Raw genomic sequence first — 18,709 nt, 5'->3', positions numbered from 1 at the left:
GTCAATTTAAGAAGGATAATCACTATAAAAATTAACAAAATAACAAAATAGCCCCTCTATTAATAATTGAGTAAATCCCTACTAATATAACATAACTAAAAATTAACTTTAATAATCAAATAGTCATTTGAACATTAACCAGAAAAATCTTAACTAATATTAATAAATAAACATATATTTTGAAATAGAAAATCGTCTATACGATATTGATTCAAAAAAACAAACTCTAAACACTTATTAAAATCTCTATCATAATCATATTAATAACATTTCTACTAAAATCAAATTAAGAAAAAAAAAAAAAAATAAGACAATCTTAAAAATATTTAAATTTTAAATTTGTTTACCTTCTAAGTGAAATTTAAATTTCTCTAATTTTAATTAATCTAATTTATTTGACTATATTCTACAATTTCTATTTCTTTTAAAATTTCTTATTCAAACATCACATTTTATTTCAAAATACTTAAAATTTTTATGAAAATAAATTAGCCACTTAAAATTCCTTACTCTTATAGAAAAAGTTTGTTGAAACATAATCTTGGTAAAAGTAGAACTTAAAAACGCACGCTTGAATACTAACAGAGAGTGTAGTTTTCAAGCTTTCTCAATCTCGATGACACTCTTCTCAAGTTCTCAAAACAATACTATTAGTGAAAGAATATGTAACATACTCTTCCCCACTAAGGAGTGACATTTTGTTCCTTCTCAAGCAAACAATTATCAATGTAAATTACAATTTATAGCCAAATTTAGAGTCTGCAATGACATTGACATTGACATTGAAATAACTTAACATCAATGGTGCCTCGTGTATTACAGAGAAATAATTATTTCAAAACAGAAAACCTTGATCTATCAGATGTTGGAAAATGGTAAAAAGTGCTCTACATAATCTCCTAAAATACAATAATTTAGTTAAACTTGGGACTTACGTACCATGTCATACATGAATCAAACAAATAATTCTGGTGACTTAAGTAGTATGACTTTAAAATTGTCTGTTCCCGCTTCTCGTATTCATTCTGTTATATGCATTAGAAACCATAAGAAGTCTTGGATCATCTTCAGGAATCTCTCGATCCTGCAATTCCACAAACAAAGTAGTGAGCATCATGGGTACGTTCAATGGGAAGATATAGCTTGATTATAACATGTGTGTGTGACCATTAGAAAACAATTAAAAAAAGTGAACTCAATAAAAAACTAAAAGCTGTATTTCATTTCTTCAAACATGCAATACAAGAATTTCAAGGAATATCTGAATAGGAAGTCATTTAAGAGCAGATAGAAATGAAAACTCTGTTCTCCTTTGCATGGAAAATGATAAATCACTCCCAGTACTATATACTAGAGGAGTGTTGAACTCTTGGCAATGTGACAAAAGAAAGATTGAATGGCAATGCAAAAGGGCCTGTTGTTAATGACAGCGGATCACAGCTCATACTAATTAATATATCCAATCTAGGGAAGACAAATTGCAACCTTTACTGTATGATTCATGGCTTTTTACCACTAAGATGAATATACAAACTATCAAGAGAAATTATTTCAAAGAACATAGAAGAACGTGATGGTCTACAGAAGCAAATAACTCACTTTTAAGCCTTTGTAATATGCTTCTACCGCAGGAAATAAGGCGTTAATTTTCCGAACTTGCATCATGTCCCATATGTAGTTGGCAGTGGTATATCCCCCGGTCTACCATTAGAAATAAGAACAAAATACATATTAGAAATTCCAGAGAACAAATAAAACTGTATCAAGCTAGTAACGAGATAAAGTTTCAATACCTTCTCTCCTGCAGCTACAAGCAGGAGCTCACTTCCCAATCTGCTATTCACAAAAAAATTTCTTTCGTTCATCTTTACCTACATTTATAAAATAATATTTTTAAATCCTTAACCAGATCAGATAAATCACAGTGACAAAGTTGACGCAAAGCTAAGATGACGTACCAGAATATCTTGAGCAATTTGCATTCCTTTCTCAGTGTACCCAACCATTGCCCCTTCTGCGAGAGTCTGCAGTCACGTTAACTCAATATGCCTTTTATGCAAATTGTTTTAAAATAATCATTACGCAGCAGTGTTCAACGAGGTAAGGGTGAAACAAATTTTCAACTACATAACCATGCATTAGATGCATGACTGGAAAATTGGCACTTTTTAAGTTCAGGCATACTTGTACGAGTCACACACTGCCAGAAGGGTGTTTATCCATACTACTTACATCATCCTCAAGATCCTTTGAACAAGAATAATAAGCTTTGAGCTACAATAATACTTGGGATTGAAAATCCTAGAAATTTTGACCAAACTCACCACAAAAAGTTCTGCAGCAATAACCCTTCCCTCGTTTATGTGGTTCTCAAAAGTTTGAAGAGCAAGGTCAATTTCTCCTGCATGACAATAGCACCTGCATAATAATGGTAAACAGAGATAAACTGACTTCTTTAATAATGCATCAGGAGAACAGATACCAGTACAATTAAACAGAAGGACCCTTCTAGAGAAAAAAAGTTAGTTGAAGTTTTAGATTGAAAAATAGTGTTCATACACTCCACTGATACAAACATATGTATATATGTACACACACACATACACACAGATATATATATATATATATATATATATATATATAATTGTGTAATTAACAATACAGTGCTGAGAAATCATAAATAAGGGCTAATGCCTATGACATACTAGGTATAACAAAAACAGATTTATAAAAGTTATACAACATAAAAACTGAATTCAAAGTCTTCTCAATGATTTAGACAAAATATAGAATTGATAAATTCAATACTAATCCTCTTGGATAACATCTTCTCTTGAATAAAATGATAATCAATCTCAATATGTCTAGTTCTTTCATGAAACACTAGATTAGAAGAAATGCGATTGGTTGTCTATCACAATATAACTTCATGTGCTGGACTTCATAAATTTTAAACTTTGAAGAAGTCTTTTGATGCACCAAGTTCACACTTAGGCAAAGTCATAGCTTGGAATTATGCTTATACACTCGATCAAGCAATGACACTTTGTTTCTAGCTCTTCTAAGAAATAACATCTCCACCAATGAATAACCAGTAGTTACGTGTATGTCTATAGGATAACCTGTCCAATCAGAATCGTTATATCCAGAAACTTGACTATTTCCCTTATCCTCATATAAAACCCCAGTCCAGGAGCCCTTTAGATATACCTAACAATGTGAATAACAATGTTCCAATGATCAATGACTAATAGATATCTATAGTAAGGAATCTATCTATCACGCACTCAACACTCACTCGCACATGCAACTGAGAAAGAAAACTGTATATTCCTCTTGTATTCAAAGAATGTACAAGAACGGCACCCAACTTCCAAGGGAACACTTTCCCTTCACAAGAACAACCTCCTATCTATAAAAAGAATATCAAAATCTCCCCTGACACAAGACCTCCCTGCCTTCTTATAAAGGCCCCCAACCAACTAATCAACTAATTCCTAATTTGTTTCCTTCTATCCTGCACACATTATATCCTATCACATTATATTCTATCATTACATCCCACTGCAGAACAACCTTGTCCTCAACGTGTTATCATATGAAGGGAACCCACTGGCTATTGCTTGCAATTTTAGATCTGGAGGCTTGGGTGGTGGTTGATATGAGTGGTTTTTGCACACCATATTCTGAACCCAGTAATTTGGAATCCCAAAATTCGAATGTCATTGATTGTTGCTTGGCTGCATCTCCATCTTCAACGCTCTTTATTGTTGCCTCCCCTTCCTCCTCCATCATACTATATTTTTCTGTTCCAAATCCCCCTTCTGTTTTGGTGTTTTCTTCCCTACAGAGAGTGTGATTCTTCATTTTTGGCCTTTCTCCCACAATTATAGAACTTTGTGAATCTCTAATCAAGTTCTTTAGATCCTATTAGATGTTAAGTTGTGTGTTTCTATTAATTGGGCTTAGCCCATTCTGTATTTAGGGTTTAACCCTTATCTTACATTATAAATAAACTACCCTATGTGTATGCTAAACACATAAGGGAGATTTTTCCTAATCTTCTTCACTATATTCAATATGGTATCTAGAGCACAGGAATAGTTCCAGTCAACTCCACGGTCTCCGGCACTCATCACTGCCGCCATCGTTGCAGTCGCCGCCGCTGCCGTCGCCGTCGTCGCCGCCGCCGCCACCGTCGGAGTTCCAGAATCGACCGGCGACCACACCATCATAATCGTCTCGACTGGGTGACCACCGTGGTACGAAGATCGCGGCGAACGGACCACCCACGCGCCTCCACGCACCGCCGCAAGAGTCACCGCTGCCGCCGCGCGTGCCGGCGCGTCGCCGGAGCTTTCCGCCGCCGATCAGCACCGCCGTGATTGCCTCCTCGCCCTCTTTCTGGATCTGTGGTCGTTGCGTCAATCGGAGCACTTTGAATTTTTAGGGTTTCTCCCTCTCCATGGCTGCCCAACTTGATGATCGGAGTCGGTCTCGCCAACCAGGTAAAAGACGTCCAAAATGTGACCACTGTGGCAAGCTAGGCCACAAAATTGATAGATGTTATACACTTCATGGACGTCCTCCTCGACCTATAGTAATGGCTAATTCTGATCCACCTCCCCGATCACCGTCTGCAGACCATCCTACTTCATCAAATACCATAAATAACCCTTTACTCTTTCAGGAATTTCTCAGATGGTATGAGGACCGTCAGCACTCTAGTTCCACTACATCTGCTTCTGTTATACGCATAGGTACTCCTTTTGTTGGTCTGACTCACTCTCTCGGATCTTGGGTCCTTGACTCAGGTGCCACCGATCATATCACTGGTAACAAGTCCTTGTTTTCTTCCTTGTCATGTCCGGTTAATTTACCCTCGGTAACGATGGCTGATGGGTCTAGAGTCTCATCTCATGGTATTGGTACTGTTCATATTTTTCCATCCATATCCATTGATAATGTACTTTATGTCCTTGGGTCTCCTTTTAACTTATTGTCCGTAAGTCGTCTAACTCGTTCCCTTAATTGTGTTATTTCATTTAACAAAGATTTTGTTTGGTTGCAGGACCGGAGTTCGAAACACATGATTGGCACAGGATGTGAGTCTCATGGCCTATATCATCTCAGCCCTTCTCCACATGCTGGCGTAATCATGGAGTCACCATCCCTTCTTCATGCTCAGTTAGGTCATCCCAGTCTTGCCAAACTACAACAACTTGTTCCGAGTCTGTCCAAATTATCAAGTTTGTCGTGTGAGTCTTGTCAGTTAGGTAAACATACTCGTAGTTCCTTTCCTCGTAGTGCTTCACAACGAGCGTCATCCCCCTTTTCATTGGTTCATTCTGATATTTGGGGACCTAGTCGTGTTAAGTCAACTTTAGGATTTCAGTATTTTGTTACCTTTATTAATGACTATTCCAGATGTACTTGGTTGTTTCTCATGAAGAATCGTTCTGAGTTGTTTTCTATTTTTCAAACTTTTTTCAATGAAATAAAAACTCAGTTTGGGGTTTCTATTCGCACTTTACGTAGTGATAATGACCGTGAATACCTTTCTCAACAGTTTAAACATTTTATGGCTTCTCATGGCATTCTTCACCAAACCTCATGTGCTTATACCCCTCAACAAAATGGGGTGGCTGAGCGCAAGAATAGACATCTTATTGAAACAACTCGTACCCTTCTCATTCATGGTCAAGTACCCTCACGTTTTTGGGGTGATGCTGTTCTCACGGCATGTTATCTTATCAACCGCATGCCATCTTCCGTCCTAGCGAACAAAATCCCTCATTCTATCTTATTTCCTCAAGACCCTCTACATCCATTACCTCTTAGAGTTTTTGGGTCTACATGTTTTGTTCATGATTTTAGTCCTGGTCTTGATAAGTTATCTCCTAGGTCTCACAAATGTGTCTTCTTAAGATTTCCACGGTCACAAAAGGGCTATAAGTGTTTTTCCCCTTCCCTCAATCGTCATTTTATCTCTGCTATGTCACTTTTGATGAATCTTCTTTTTACTTTACACATTTATCTTCTAGTTCTGTACCTCTCCCTGTTACTGTTGATATTCCTCTTATCTGTGATCCTCCTGGTGATGCTCCACCCATTTTGTCTCCTCCTTCTTTAGACTCTCATTCACCACAGGATCGTCCTTCACCACCACCCCTTCAGGTTTATAGTCGCCGCAATTGTCTCCCTCATGACTCACTTCCAGTGCCGCCTCCTGTGTCTCCTCCGGCTCCAGCAAATGAGTCTGACTTGCCTATTACCCTCCGTAAAGGTATACGCTCTACCCGTAACCCTTCCCCCCATTATACTGTTCTTAGTTACCACATATTATCTCCATCTTTTTACACTTGTCTCTCATCCATTTCTTCTGTGTCAATTCCTAAATCTGTGGGTGATGCCTTAACTCATCCTGGCTGGCATCAAGCTATGTTGGATGAATTAAGTGCTTTACAGAAAAGTGGAACTTGGGAGCTTGTCCAATTACCATCTGGAAAGTCTGTTGTTGGTTGCAGGTGGGTGTATGCTATCAAGGTTGGCCCTGATGGCACAATTGATCGTCTGAAAGCTCGACTGGTTGCCAAAAGCTACACACAGATTTTTGGTTTGGATTATGGTGATACTTTTTCTCCAGTGGCAAAAATGACCTCTGTTCGGCTATTCATTGCCATGGCCGCTCTTCGATAATGGCCTCTTTACCAACCAACTTGATGTCAAAAATGCTTTCCTAAATGGTGATTTGCATGAAGAAATTTATATGGAGAAACCGCCTGGCTTTGTTGCTCAGGGGGAGTCATCTGGATTGGTATGTCGTCTTCGCAAATCCTTATATGGCCTAAAACAATCTCCTCGGGCCTGGTTTGGTAAATTCAGCTGTGTTGTTCAACAATTTGGTATGTCTCGCAGTGAAGCGGATCATTCAGTGTTCTATCGCCACTCAAGTGCTGGATGTATTTACTTAATAGTGTATGTTGATGATATTGTTCTCACAGGAAGTGACTATCTCGGCATCTCTCATATGAAACAACACCTTTGTCATCATTTTCAAACCAAAGATCTTGGCAAACTCCGGTACTTTTTGGGTATTGAAGTAGCACAATCCAATGATGGTATTGTCATATCTCAGAGGAAGTATGCGTTAGACATCTTGGAGGAAACAGGGTTAATGAACTGTAAATCTGTTGAGACACCTATGGACCCTAACATCAAACTCTTACCAAATCAGGGGGAGCCTTTCTCAGATCCTGAACGATACAGAAGATTAGTTGGTAAATTAAACTATCTTACTGTTACGCGTCATGACATTTCCTTCACAGTTAGTGTGGTGAGTCAGTTTCTAAACTCCCCATGTGAAGACCATTGGGATGCAGTTGTTCACATACTTAAGTATATTAAAGGATCACCTGGAAAAGGTTTGCTATATGGCCCTAACAATGATACAAAAATTGTTTGCTATTCAGATGCTGATTGGGCTGGTTCCCCTTCTGATAGGAGGTCTACTTCTGGATATTGTGTCTCTATTGGTGGCAATCTGATATCTTGGAAAAGTAAGAAGCAAAGTGTTGTGGCAAGGTCCAGGGCAGAAGCAGAATATAGAGCTATGGCATCTGCTACTTGCGAGCTTGTGTGGCTTAAACAATTACTTAATGAATTGAAATTTGGAGATGTCACTCACATGACACTTATATGTGATAATCAAGTTGCTCTTCATATTAGCTCTAACCCTGTCTTCCATGAGAGAACCAAGCACATTGAAGTTGATTGTCATTTTATTAGAGAAAAAATCATATCCGGAGATATCAAGACTGAGTTCGTTAACTCAAGCAACCAGTTGGCAAACATATTCACCAAGTCCTTACGAGGACCTAGAATTGACTATCTTTGTAACAAGCTTGGAACATATGATTTATATGCTCCAGCTTGAGGGGGAGTGTTAGATGTTAAGTTGTGTGTTTCTGTTAATTGGGCTTAGCCCATTCTGTATTTAGGGTTTAACCCTTATCTTACATTATAAATAAACTACCCTATGTGTATGCTAAACACATAAGGGAGATTTCTCCTAATCTTTCACTATATTCAATAGATCCTGTTGTGGCAACCAATTGTGAATGTTAGATTGTAGCCCTGCAAAGAAAAACCATGCAATTGATCTTCTAGTGTTTTATTAGCTTGTGACACCAATATCTTGAATTCTTGGATGAATTTTTCCCCACTCAAAACAGCTGCATCTTCTACTCTATTTCCAGACTTAATAGTCACAAAGCTCCCACCACATTCTGCTTTCTTTCCTCTGTCTTCACCCTTCTTCATTATTTTGACATACACACCTAGACCTGCCACACTATCTCCACTAAAACCAGCAGCTTAAGCAACTTTACTCAGAGAAGCAAGAGTCACAACATTCCCATCATGGTCTTCACCTGATGTATTTTTCCTACCAACATTTGTCACGTTATCAACCCTTCCAGCAACAACTTCTGCAACTTTCTCAACAACAGCCACACCAATGTCTCCATCATAGTTTTCGTCTTTGCCTTCATTTTCACATATATTTTCTTCTCTCCTATCTTGCCCTCTAATTCCTGCAAAACCATCAACACTCAAAACAGTAGCTTTTGACACTCTACTCCCTTATGTAATGGTAACGACATTCCCCTCACGGTCTTAGTCAGCCCTGTCCTCTTCACTGATATCCGTTTTCCCTTTTCTTCTCCCCATTGGTTGAATTTTCTACTCCATACGAGGGTTTCTTGGCTTTCTTTATGTGTAGCAAACTACCTTTCACAACATCGCTACCCATTTTTCCCTCTTTCTTTCCTTTCATGACAAATTTCTCACTTCTTTCTAAGCCCTTTATGTGAATCTTGAATTTCTGCAACATTTCTTTTATTTCTTGGATATTTCTTCTCCATTCTGCACTACTATGTGGATATCTTTCTTCCTTCTTCTCTTCATCATTAGCCATGTACTCTCCTTCTTCAAAGAATTTCTTGGCTTTAAGTTCACAACATCCCTACCCATTTTTCCCTCTTTCTTTCCTTTCTTGTTGTCATGAAGAAATTCCTCTTTCCCTCCCCTTCTTGCTCTGTCAAGAGATTTCTTCCTTCCTTTTGAGTCCCTTTCTTGATTTTGGTATTCCAATATCATTTCTTTCAATTCTTGGCAACTTCTTCTCCATTATGCTATCCTCATTTTCAGTTCGTTGGCCCACTTCATCCAAGGTATTGTCTCTTCCTTCCATGCTTCCACCACTTCTTGATCACTTCTTGATCCGGCAGGTCGGATCAATTTGATAGATTTGTTTAGTAAGGAATCTATCTATCACGCACTCAACACTCACTCGCATAGGCAATTGAGAAACAAAATTGTATATTCCTCTTGTATTCAAAGAATGTACGAGAACAACATCCAACTTCCAAGGAAACACTTTCCCTCCACAGGAACAACCTCCTGTCTATACAAAGAATATCAAAAGCTCCCTTGACACAAGACCTCCATGCCTTCTTATAAAGGCCCCCCAACCAACTAACCAACTAACAACTAATTCCTAAAATGTTCCCTTCTATCCTACACACGTTATATCCTATCACATTATATTCTATCAAGATCCTACATAAATTTGCTAACAACATGGAAAATGAAAGACCAAGTCATGTGATTGCAAAGTAAAGAAGTTTTCTGCCATTCTCCTATATCTCTTGTTAAGAAGTGAACTTTAAGTCTAACTCAACCTTATAAAACCGGCTTGTAAGGTGAGTGTTGCAATTAGAGGAAGAATTTCCTAATTAAAGAAAATATATGTAGAATCTTCTAGTTTATTTTTCGGTATATTCTTTCCTTATTTTCTTTTTTGGAAGATTAGATTGTTACAAATAGGTGTAAGAAAAATGTAATAGATATGAATGATAATAATAAAAATCATTCTCCTTTTCAAGTGTGAGGTTTGCACCCATTTATATATTCTAAATTGACCTTATCTCTAGTTGACATAAGACTTGACATTAATGGATGATCCGATAGCAAGTGAAACACTAAAACCCAACAAACAACAAATTTTGTTAGGACAAGTTCTAACTCATGACTCTGATACCATGTTAAGAAATGGACTTTAAGCCTAACTCAACCTTACAAAGTCAGCTTGTAAGATGAGGTTTGACCCCACTTATATATTTTAAATTGATTTTATCTTTAGTCGACGTGAGACTTCCAACATACCGAAGCAGAACCATTAACTTTTTATTTTACCTATAGGACTATCAATGGGCTTACATTATATCATGTCAATTTCCTTCAAAATTTCTAAACCATATTTTCTTTGAGATCACAAAGCCTTCCTTTGATTGAGACTCCTCAATACCAAGAAAATATTTTAGTCAACCAAGATCTTTGGTTTGATATTGGTTGAACTAGTATGTTTTCAATTATGAAAATTTAATAGCATCGTTGCTTATGATCAGTATTTCATCAACATAAACAACTAAACATACACATTGCCCAAGAGAAGTATAGTAGTAGAACATTGAATGATCTATTTCACTTCATTCCACCAAGTGTTTGTTTTCTCTTTCAACTATTCCCTTTTGTTAGGTGTGCAAAGGCATGTGGACTGATGTAAAATGTCATGTGAAGATAAGAAAGATGATAGTTTGATAAGACCAGTATTTAGAACTAGACAAAAAGAGATACTTTTTATTCCAAGAAGGTCTATTCCTTACCAATGTAGTAGGACAATAGACTATAACAACAATTACAGCCAAGGTACTTTGAGAGGCCTCACTCTCCACAAACTTTTCCCACCGAAACTAAGATACAACCACCTAACCTCCCCACACACCTAAAACAGACTATTTATAATGTCTGTTACAATTACAAAACATAACTAACTGCCTTGTTTCTTTCTTCTACTATAAACAATGCCAAACCTACCATAGTTCAAAGGAAAAACATTCTTAGGCTATAACTTCTAAAAATTTTAATAGTTTTCACACAATGATTCTTGATCTTATTTGGAAGATAGACAAAGAAATAGGTAAAAGCTCAAATCTATATTTCATTAATTATACCTAAGTACATCATGAATATTCATCAATTAAAGTAATCAAAATATTTTTAAACCAAAAGATGTAACAAAACTTGGAACACCAATATTTGAATGAATGATACTAAAAGTTAAGTTACATCGTTCTTTAGTTTGCTTTCAAAAGGAAAAATGAACACGTTTATACCCCACTAACATGACTTTCACAATAACACTTCCAACTTATAGAGACTTCAAACAAAAATTTCTAATTTTGATATACAAGAAAATTGAGAAAGCCATGAAGTATCAATTTTGATCATTGAGAAGCTTAGGAGACAAAACAACACAAGACATATATGGTTGTGATTCAAAATAGTAGAGACCCCAAAATTCAACATCTTCACCAATCATTTGACATGTACCAAGTTCCAAAATGACAATAGAGTTGGGATTCAATGTCACAACAATTTAAAGACTTAGTTAACTGAGAGGGGTTAAATTAAAAAGACAAGGACAAAGAGAACAAAATTTAGATTTAGTGAAGATGAAAGTGAGACTTGACCAACACCTTTGGAGTCAAGATCCATCAACTAAAGTAATGAGGTGAGCAAATTTAATTTAAGGGTTCTCGTAGAAGAAAATAAAAAAGCATTACCAACTATATGATCAAAAACACCTGAGTCAATAATCCATGGATTTAGCTTAGCAATTGATTGACAAACATGTTGAAACACTAGAAGAGGAGGAAGACTAGGCTTTATTTGCGGTTTTCCATTGAAAATATTATTGAAAGTCATGTTCATGGATTTTAATTTCAGACGTTTGAGACCTAAACAAGTTTGTTTCCTCTTTTAGAAAGCCATGAAGTATCAATTTTCTTGAGTACGACATTCTTTTGCAATAGGAGCACTAGAAACGACCACCTCTTCCTCAATTTCCATGACTCCTAGGGAAGATACCATTGTTGAGGATTCAACCACCTTGGCTGAATTTTCCCTTTTTACAAAGGTAAGAACACAAAGAAGGCTTGTAATTAAGTTGTTCAAAGAAGGAACTTCTTGACTGACCAAGATTTGAATGTAAACTCTTCAGGATCAATCCCATATATAGCTTGCAAATTTTAGTTTATTTTTATCTAATAAGTCAACATCTAAGAGAACTACAACTTTTCCACTCCAACTTGGGGTTGAGCAAGATGAGTAATCATATCATGGTTTGCCTATTTGAAAGACGCCAACCTATAGAGTCGTATAGCCATTGTATATCATTAGCAAAAATACTCTATGCCTTTTTCCAAAAGAACAATAAGTTCTAAAGGCTTTGAGAGTCCCTAAAATATGTGGTTTCTCAAGTTGACACAGTATAACACATAATTGAAAATCTTCCATTGAGCACTATTCTCTATTGACCCTCCATTGTGCACTTTCTTCAAATGTTCATGGTGTCCTTGACCAAGGAACCAAAGTTCTACAAAGGCAACCAATGATATACATACTTTTTTCATTGAGTTTCTATGTGGTAATGGTGGTGTTCACTTACAAGCAAAGGGCAACATAGAGAAAGATGATGCTTGAAACGGACTAGGAAGCTTTGACAAGACCTGTGGAAGAGAGAGATACAATGACATTCCAATGGCAGCAACCGACACACAAGATGCACACGTATGACAGGACAAATTGTGATATTAGGGTGTGAGAGCTCATAAACCAAAGCTAGGATGCTAGACCACTTGTGTTAGGTCATGCTTAACAAGGTGCACCAACACTAGAGTTGTTAGAAGAAAAGGTTTTGGTGAAATTGAGGGTTTCCAACTGTAAGACGACAATTTTCAACAAAAAACATCTTTATAAAGGTTATACAACAAAAGATAATCATTATTCAACAAAGCTCAAATTGAAAGCATATTCACCAACAATATCAGCCAAATTGAACAAGTTTGGTGGTTACATCATTGCCTTTGTACAAACAATTCATATTCTACTTGCACAAGATACTATATGTTTCTATAACAAAATCAATAGAAGTGTTTTGAATATTGGAAAATGGATACACCACAAAATGTTAAATGTTTACTAATTAATTAGTCAATTGTATACCTATAAAATATTACACACACACACACACACACACACACACATATATAGATAGATAGATATAGATAGATAGATATCCATCAAGACTATTTGGTTTGAGCGGGCTAAATGATAATGATATTGCAAAGGAAACATTTTATCTAACCAAAGACATCCTTCAAAAGAAGCAATGGAACGAAAGAAATTCTTTACATGTTAACCACATATATATAACCACCTTCCCAGGACTTCTAACTTCCCTTTGATTTAAAGGTCAAATGCACAAATGGAAAATACCATTCATTTTTCATACTAGTAAGTACTTTCCAGAAAGTGTAACAAGGAAAGGAGCTAGCTACTAGAGGAAAATGCCTATTCTACAACTTTCTCATAATCAATATTTTCTTTTTGTAATTTGATTTCCTTTCCCTCAATTAGGGACAATAGCAAAAAGAGGACCCTTAATTGATTACCTGATTACTTGCATCATAATAAAGACATCAGGAGTTTTTCCGTCCTTGTTCAGAATGTCCAATAGTGTGTTCGTTAACTGCCACAATTAGAGCAAACATGCATATATTAAAAGATAAATTAAAACAAAAAAGAAAAAGAAATAGCAGCCCAAGAGTATATCCATAGAAGAGAAGGGAGATGTTTCCACTGTGAGGGTCCCTACAGCCCAGGCCATAGATGTCCAGAAAAAGATATAAGGATAATGATCATGGCTGAAGATAAGGAGGAAGAGGAAGGAAAAGAGAAGGAAGAAATGGAGCAGAGAACGATGGAGCTCTTGGCTTTTTCAGCAGGGGGCCTGACACAATCTAATACTATGAAACTACAAGGATGAGTGAGTGGAAAACGAGTGTTGGTGTTAATTGATAGTGGTGCTAGCCACAACTTTATTTCGGCCAAACTAGTGACTGAATTAGGCCTGGTGGTTGAGGAAACTCCTCCCTACAAAGTCAGACTGGGGGATGGACATAAAAGGACAACTAGTGGATGTTGCCATGACCTCTTATTAGTTTTGGAAGGTTTGGAGGTGAAGGAGAAATTTTATTTGTTTGAACTAGGACTTGTGGATCCAATTCTAGTTGGTTTGACGGTTGGCTGTTAGGTGTGAAGGGTTTGTTATATAGGGGGGAGGTGTGTCTTAGGAGGACAGTTTTGGGTTATATTGTTGTAGTGACAGGAATATTACATCCTGCGTGAAGGGAGGATTGCTCCCTTGGTTACATAAGTCTTTGTTACAAGAATAATAAGACAGTTTGGTTCTTTGGTGAGTGCTTGTGTGTGTATGTTGAAGTGCTTATCTGTGTGGGTTCAGGGTTTCTTGCTGCCAAGAATCCCAACATAAGTGATGGCACCACATATCATAACAAGTGAAGAAATAGTGGTGCAAAAATATAAAAGTGAAGAAAGAAGGTGAACAAATTCAATTATTGAAGATTTCCGAAGCCTTTATTTTCAAGATGGACTCTACGTGTTTTGACAAACACATTAAAATGGCCTGTTTTGAAATATACACAAACCTGCAATCCATTGGAATTTCCATTTCCAAGTTTTATACTAGAGGATGGTAGGGGCAGGTTACTATCACAAAAAACAATAATTCAAATATGATATTCGGATGTGATACAACCCCATCATTAACTAAATTGGTAGAAAACTTCCTTTAACAGCCATGCAGAAATTCCACTTTTTTTAACTATAGGAATATAAATCTCTAAAGAACATAAAGTAATAATGAAATTTAAATGTTGATGTCATACAACACATTATCTAAATAAATACAATTTGTGCATGCAAACAACTTCATAAAGCCTTCATAGGAAATGAAACTATAAACATTATAAGACTGACAAATTTCTTGTGGCAATATTCTAACTCAGCTTACGGGTGTCCGACATGGCAATGAGAAAACATAATTTATTCATTACCTTAAATCATATAACTATTATACATCTAATCTCTATTTTGGGGTCAATACAGAGTGTAACAACAATAGAGCTTTTAAAAGGGTCCGTAAAAAAGGAAGATTAATATGCACATTTGTTTAGCAGAAAATAACATAATACGAATTTTATTTGGTGGTAGTAACTAGGTAAGTCAATGAAAATGAAGGGTGTAAATATAATTTAAAAGAAATATGCAGTAAAAAATTATTAACCGAGAAAATGGATCCTGATCTACATTCGACACCAACTTATGTCCATATTCAAATATCACATGCAACCAATTTCTACAGGACTTATGCTGATAACTCAATCCAACATCTCGAAATCATACCGTCGAATAATTTCATTCCACACAAAAACAAATGGCATTGGAATAATAACACAAAAGCATAGTAAAAAGAATTAAACAACAGCATACGAACTTTAACATGCATGACATGACACTTAATACCTCAACAAGTTTTAGGTCTGCAGCAGCATGAAATGCAGTGTGATATGCTGTAAATGGTCGATTCAAAAACCCTCCACGCCTATGAATATAATCTGCTGTTGGTAGGTTGTATAATTCTTCATCACTAACACCCATCATCACATTCTCAGCATTGGCACTGTTGGTTTCATCTGAAGACCACATCTTTGACTTCTCCACAAACTCAATAACCTTTTTCCACAGAATAAAAGTTCAAACATCACTGGACAAATACAGCATATACGATTCCAAATAAAAACATAGGTAAGATAACTACTTTTGCAGAAAAATCATCAACAAGAGGTGTCTTATTCTTGTGTGCAACTATAAGCCCAGCATAGCAGAACTTGTTCAATCCCAGACCAGCAGCTATCATATCACGGACAATTGTATACCTGGATCAATACATTTCAATAAATATAATTTAAATATTCCAAAACAATATAATATATCTAAGTGACGAGTTGATGATTCTGAAATACAATTTGTACTAAAAAACAGAAAACTAGAAGAGAGAAAACTCTTACCTTACACAAAAGACAAGAAAAAATTTATCTCGTATAAAACCAGGTTTTACGTGTTAGGCCATTAAGAGTAGAATTTCACAACACACTGTTTAAAATAAAGCAACAATCCTTGGACATTGAATGACAACAAAAAAGCATTGTAAAAAACAGACAATGGAATTATAGAGAGCAGGAATTAAGGGAAGAAGTAATTTATAGTAAAGTATTAGATAGTGCAAGAAGTAGATTGCAACATACACTCGGTCTATGCGTCCATCGGCAGCACAAGCATTTAGCAAGCAGATGTAGGTTTGTACATTAGGCTTTACTTCCATGCGTTTCATTTCCTCCAAAATCTCCATTTCAAACAAAAACAAATAAATCATATATCTAAAGAGAAGGAAGCAATAAAATAAAAATAGTAATACTTCAAATCCTTGACTACAAGCAATAAGTACCTGAATAGCCTTATTAGAGTTCTTGCATTTCCCACAGGTCGAAATCAGAAAGTTGTACAAAGTAACCTACGTCATCAACATGAAACAACTGTCATAGACCTACATAGAGGATATACAAATTACACAGAAAAATGTTTTGCGGCCTAATGGCATCTGCTGATACAAACTACTAGACAAAATCATTATGGGGCACTCATGACAGCTTCCAACAACCTTTTCAGGCAAAAATGTATATAAAAATAACAAAAGTATCTTCTGGTCTACAATAGCATGGAAACTTGAAAGGATTATAAAGAATAAAAGAACCTCAAAACCTTCTGTTATCACTCAAGATTATCCATATTCTAAAAGTTATTACAAAAGGAAGAGACCCAGAAAATAAGCGTTTACGCAGCAAACTAAAGACATTGAACTACAACACTTTCAAGAATAATCATTCCACATTCTCATCTCTTCCCCTTGTTAATAAACTCGGGGAAAGCAACAGAACTAGCCCAATATCTCAACTGCAGATCCCATTATATGTCATTAGTACCAAATTGAATTTCAAGCAATGATATCAGTTTCTGCAGGTGATGATCAACCTAAATTTGTTAAGCACCCCTTTCTCAGCATATAAATTCAAGTATTACATTCAATATCAATAGCTCCACTCCAACACCTCGTCCCACCTAAAATGGAAAACTATTCAAGCAAAGTTATGAATAATGATAAAAAGACAGTACATACATCAGGGAGCAAACCCATAGTTTTCATTTGGTCCACGAAGAAGAAAGCATCTTGCATCCTAGCTGCTTTCATAGTTCCCGCAACAAGGGAATGGAAAGTGTCGCGCGAAGGTTTCACCCCATCAAGCATCATATCTTCATACACATCTCTCAGCAAGAAAGTCCTACCAAATAAACCCCACATGCAAAAATTCAGCCTTGGCAAAATTAAAAAAAATAGGATGCTCAGAATAATTAATTAACCCAAATTTTATTTTATTTTTTAAAAAAAAGGAGACAAAACCTTCTTTTTGAAGTGAGAGAGCCCAAAACAGTGTTATACTCGGAAACGTTGTTTGCATAGTTTCTCTTGGCGTACTCTTCAGTGGAAACGGCGAAGAATCGGAGTCCAGAAACCCGATTCAGTGACCCGACACGCACAGCATAACGTGATTGAACTACGGAAAGAGAAATAAAGAGAAACTGAGACTGAAAAAAAAAATAGTTGTGCAGCATAACGTGATTGAGGTATGGAAAGCGAAAAGAAAGAGAAACTGAGATTGTGAAAAATAGTTTGCACGTTAAAAATGAAGAAGAAGAAGAAGAAGAAGAAGAATATACCAATGAGAGATTGAAGGAACTTCATGGCATAGAAGTGGAATGAATCACTTCAGAAGGGAAGAGTTCCAATCTCTCTTAATTCTTCCTAAAACCCTTGGATTTTGTCTGTGTTCTTTTTTGGGGCTTTCGTTTGTTGCTTAGGACTGTGTTTCGAGACTGGCCTGAGAAACTATTCTCGATGTTTTCTTCCTGCACCCCTCATATTTTCTTTTACCACCCGTAACATAATAAAATGACTAAATTATTTTTGTCATTATACCCTTATTTATTTAATTCAAAATTATGTTTAGAACTACGTATTTGAAGTAAAGTTTTGAAGTATCCAGTCAAGAATATGATTTTGGAAAGTGTAATATAATATAGTTATGAATTCGAGAATCTAAAGTACAGTTTTAATTATATAATCTAAATATAATTTGAAAAATAAGTTTAAATGTTATAATTTAGAGATATTTTGAATTGTCTAATTCATAATATAATAAGCAAAAAAAGAAACTGTTTTAAATTATTTAATTGGTAAAGCACTACTAAAACAATAATACAAAATTTCTAGAAACAACAAATTCAAAAATATATTTTTGGATATATGATTTTAAAACACTTTAACAAAAAAAAAATAAAGATAAAAAATTATACTATGAGTATAAGTATCATTTTATATTTATAATATTAAGTTTTACCTAAAATCTAATAGAATTTATCTTTATTAGATTAATAGGGTTAACCTTTAACCTAATATAAAGGTTTTTGTCGAACCAATCATAAATATTCAATCTTAAACTTGAAATGTATAGATTTTAACATAAGGGTGTGAGTGAGATTTTATATTAATTATAAATAAAGTCATATTACAATATAGAAATTGATATAAGTATATTTTATGAATCTC

General features: G+C 35.7%; 1 protein-coding gene across 1 annotated transcript; it reads right to left on the bottom strand.

Moving 5' to 3' along the window:
- Window positions 1-751: 751 nt before the first annotated feature.
- On the bottom strand, window positions 752-17,947 carry LOC124825992 (pentatricopeptide repeat-containing protein At4g35850, mitochondrial). Its single transcript, XM_088112385.1, has 13 exons — window positions 17,821-17,947; window positions 17,504-17,657; window positions 17,222-17,384; window positions 16,493-16,558; window positions 16,293-16,390; window positions 15,806-15,923; window positions 15,511-15,720; window positions 13,578-13,654; window positions 2,325-2,418; window positions 1,959-2,024; window positions 1,794-1,871; window positions 1,600-1,701; window positions 752-1,084 (listed from the first exon to the last, which is right to left on the bottom strand). Exons 1-13 carry the CDS (start codon window positions 17,843-17,845, stop codon window positions 992-994), a joined length of 1,344 nt encoding a protein of 447 aa, XP_087968511.1. The 5' UTR covers window positions 17,846-17,947; the 3' UTR covers window positions 752-991.
- Window positions 17,948-18,709: the final 762 nt, after the last annotated feature.

Source organism: Vigna umbellata, chromosome 4 (assembly GCF_029865625.1).
Source record: "Vigna umbellata cultivar VRB3 chromosome 4, Vumbellata_1.0, whole genome shotgun sequence".
NCBI lineage: Eukaryota > Viridiplantae > Streptophyta > Magnoliopsida > Fabales > Fabaceae > Vigna > Vigna umbellata.
The sequence above is the reverse complement of the archived record's forward strand: the minus strand, read 5'-3'. Positions and strand labels throughout refer to the sequence as shown.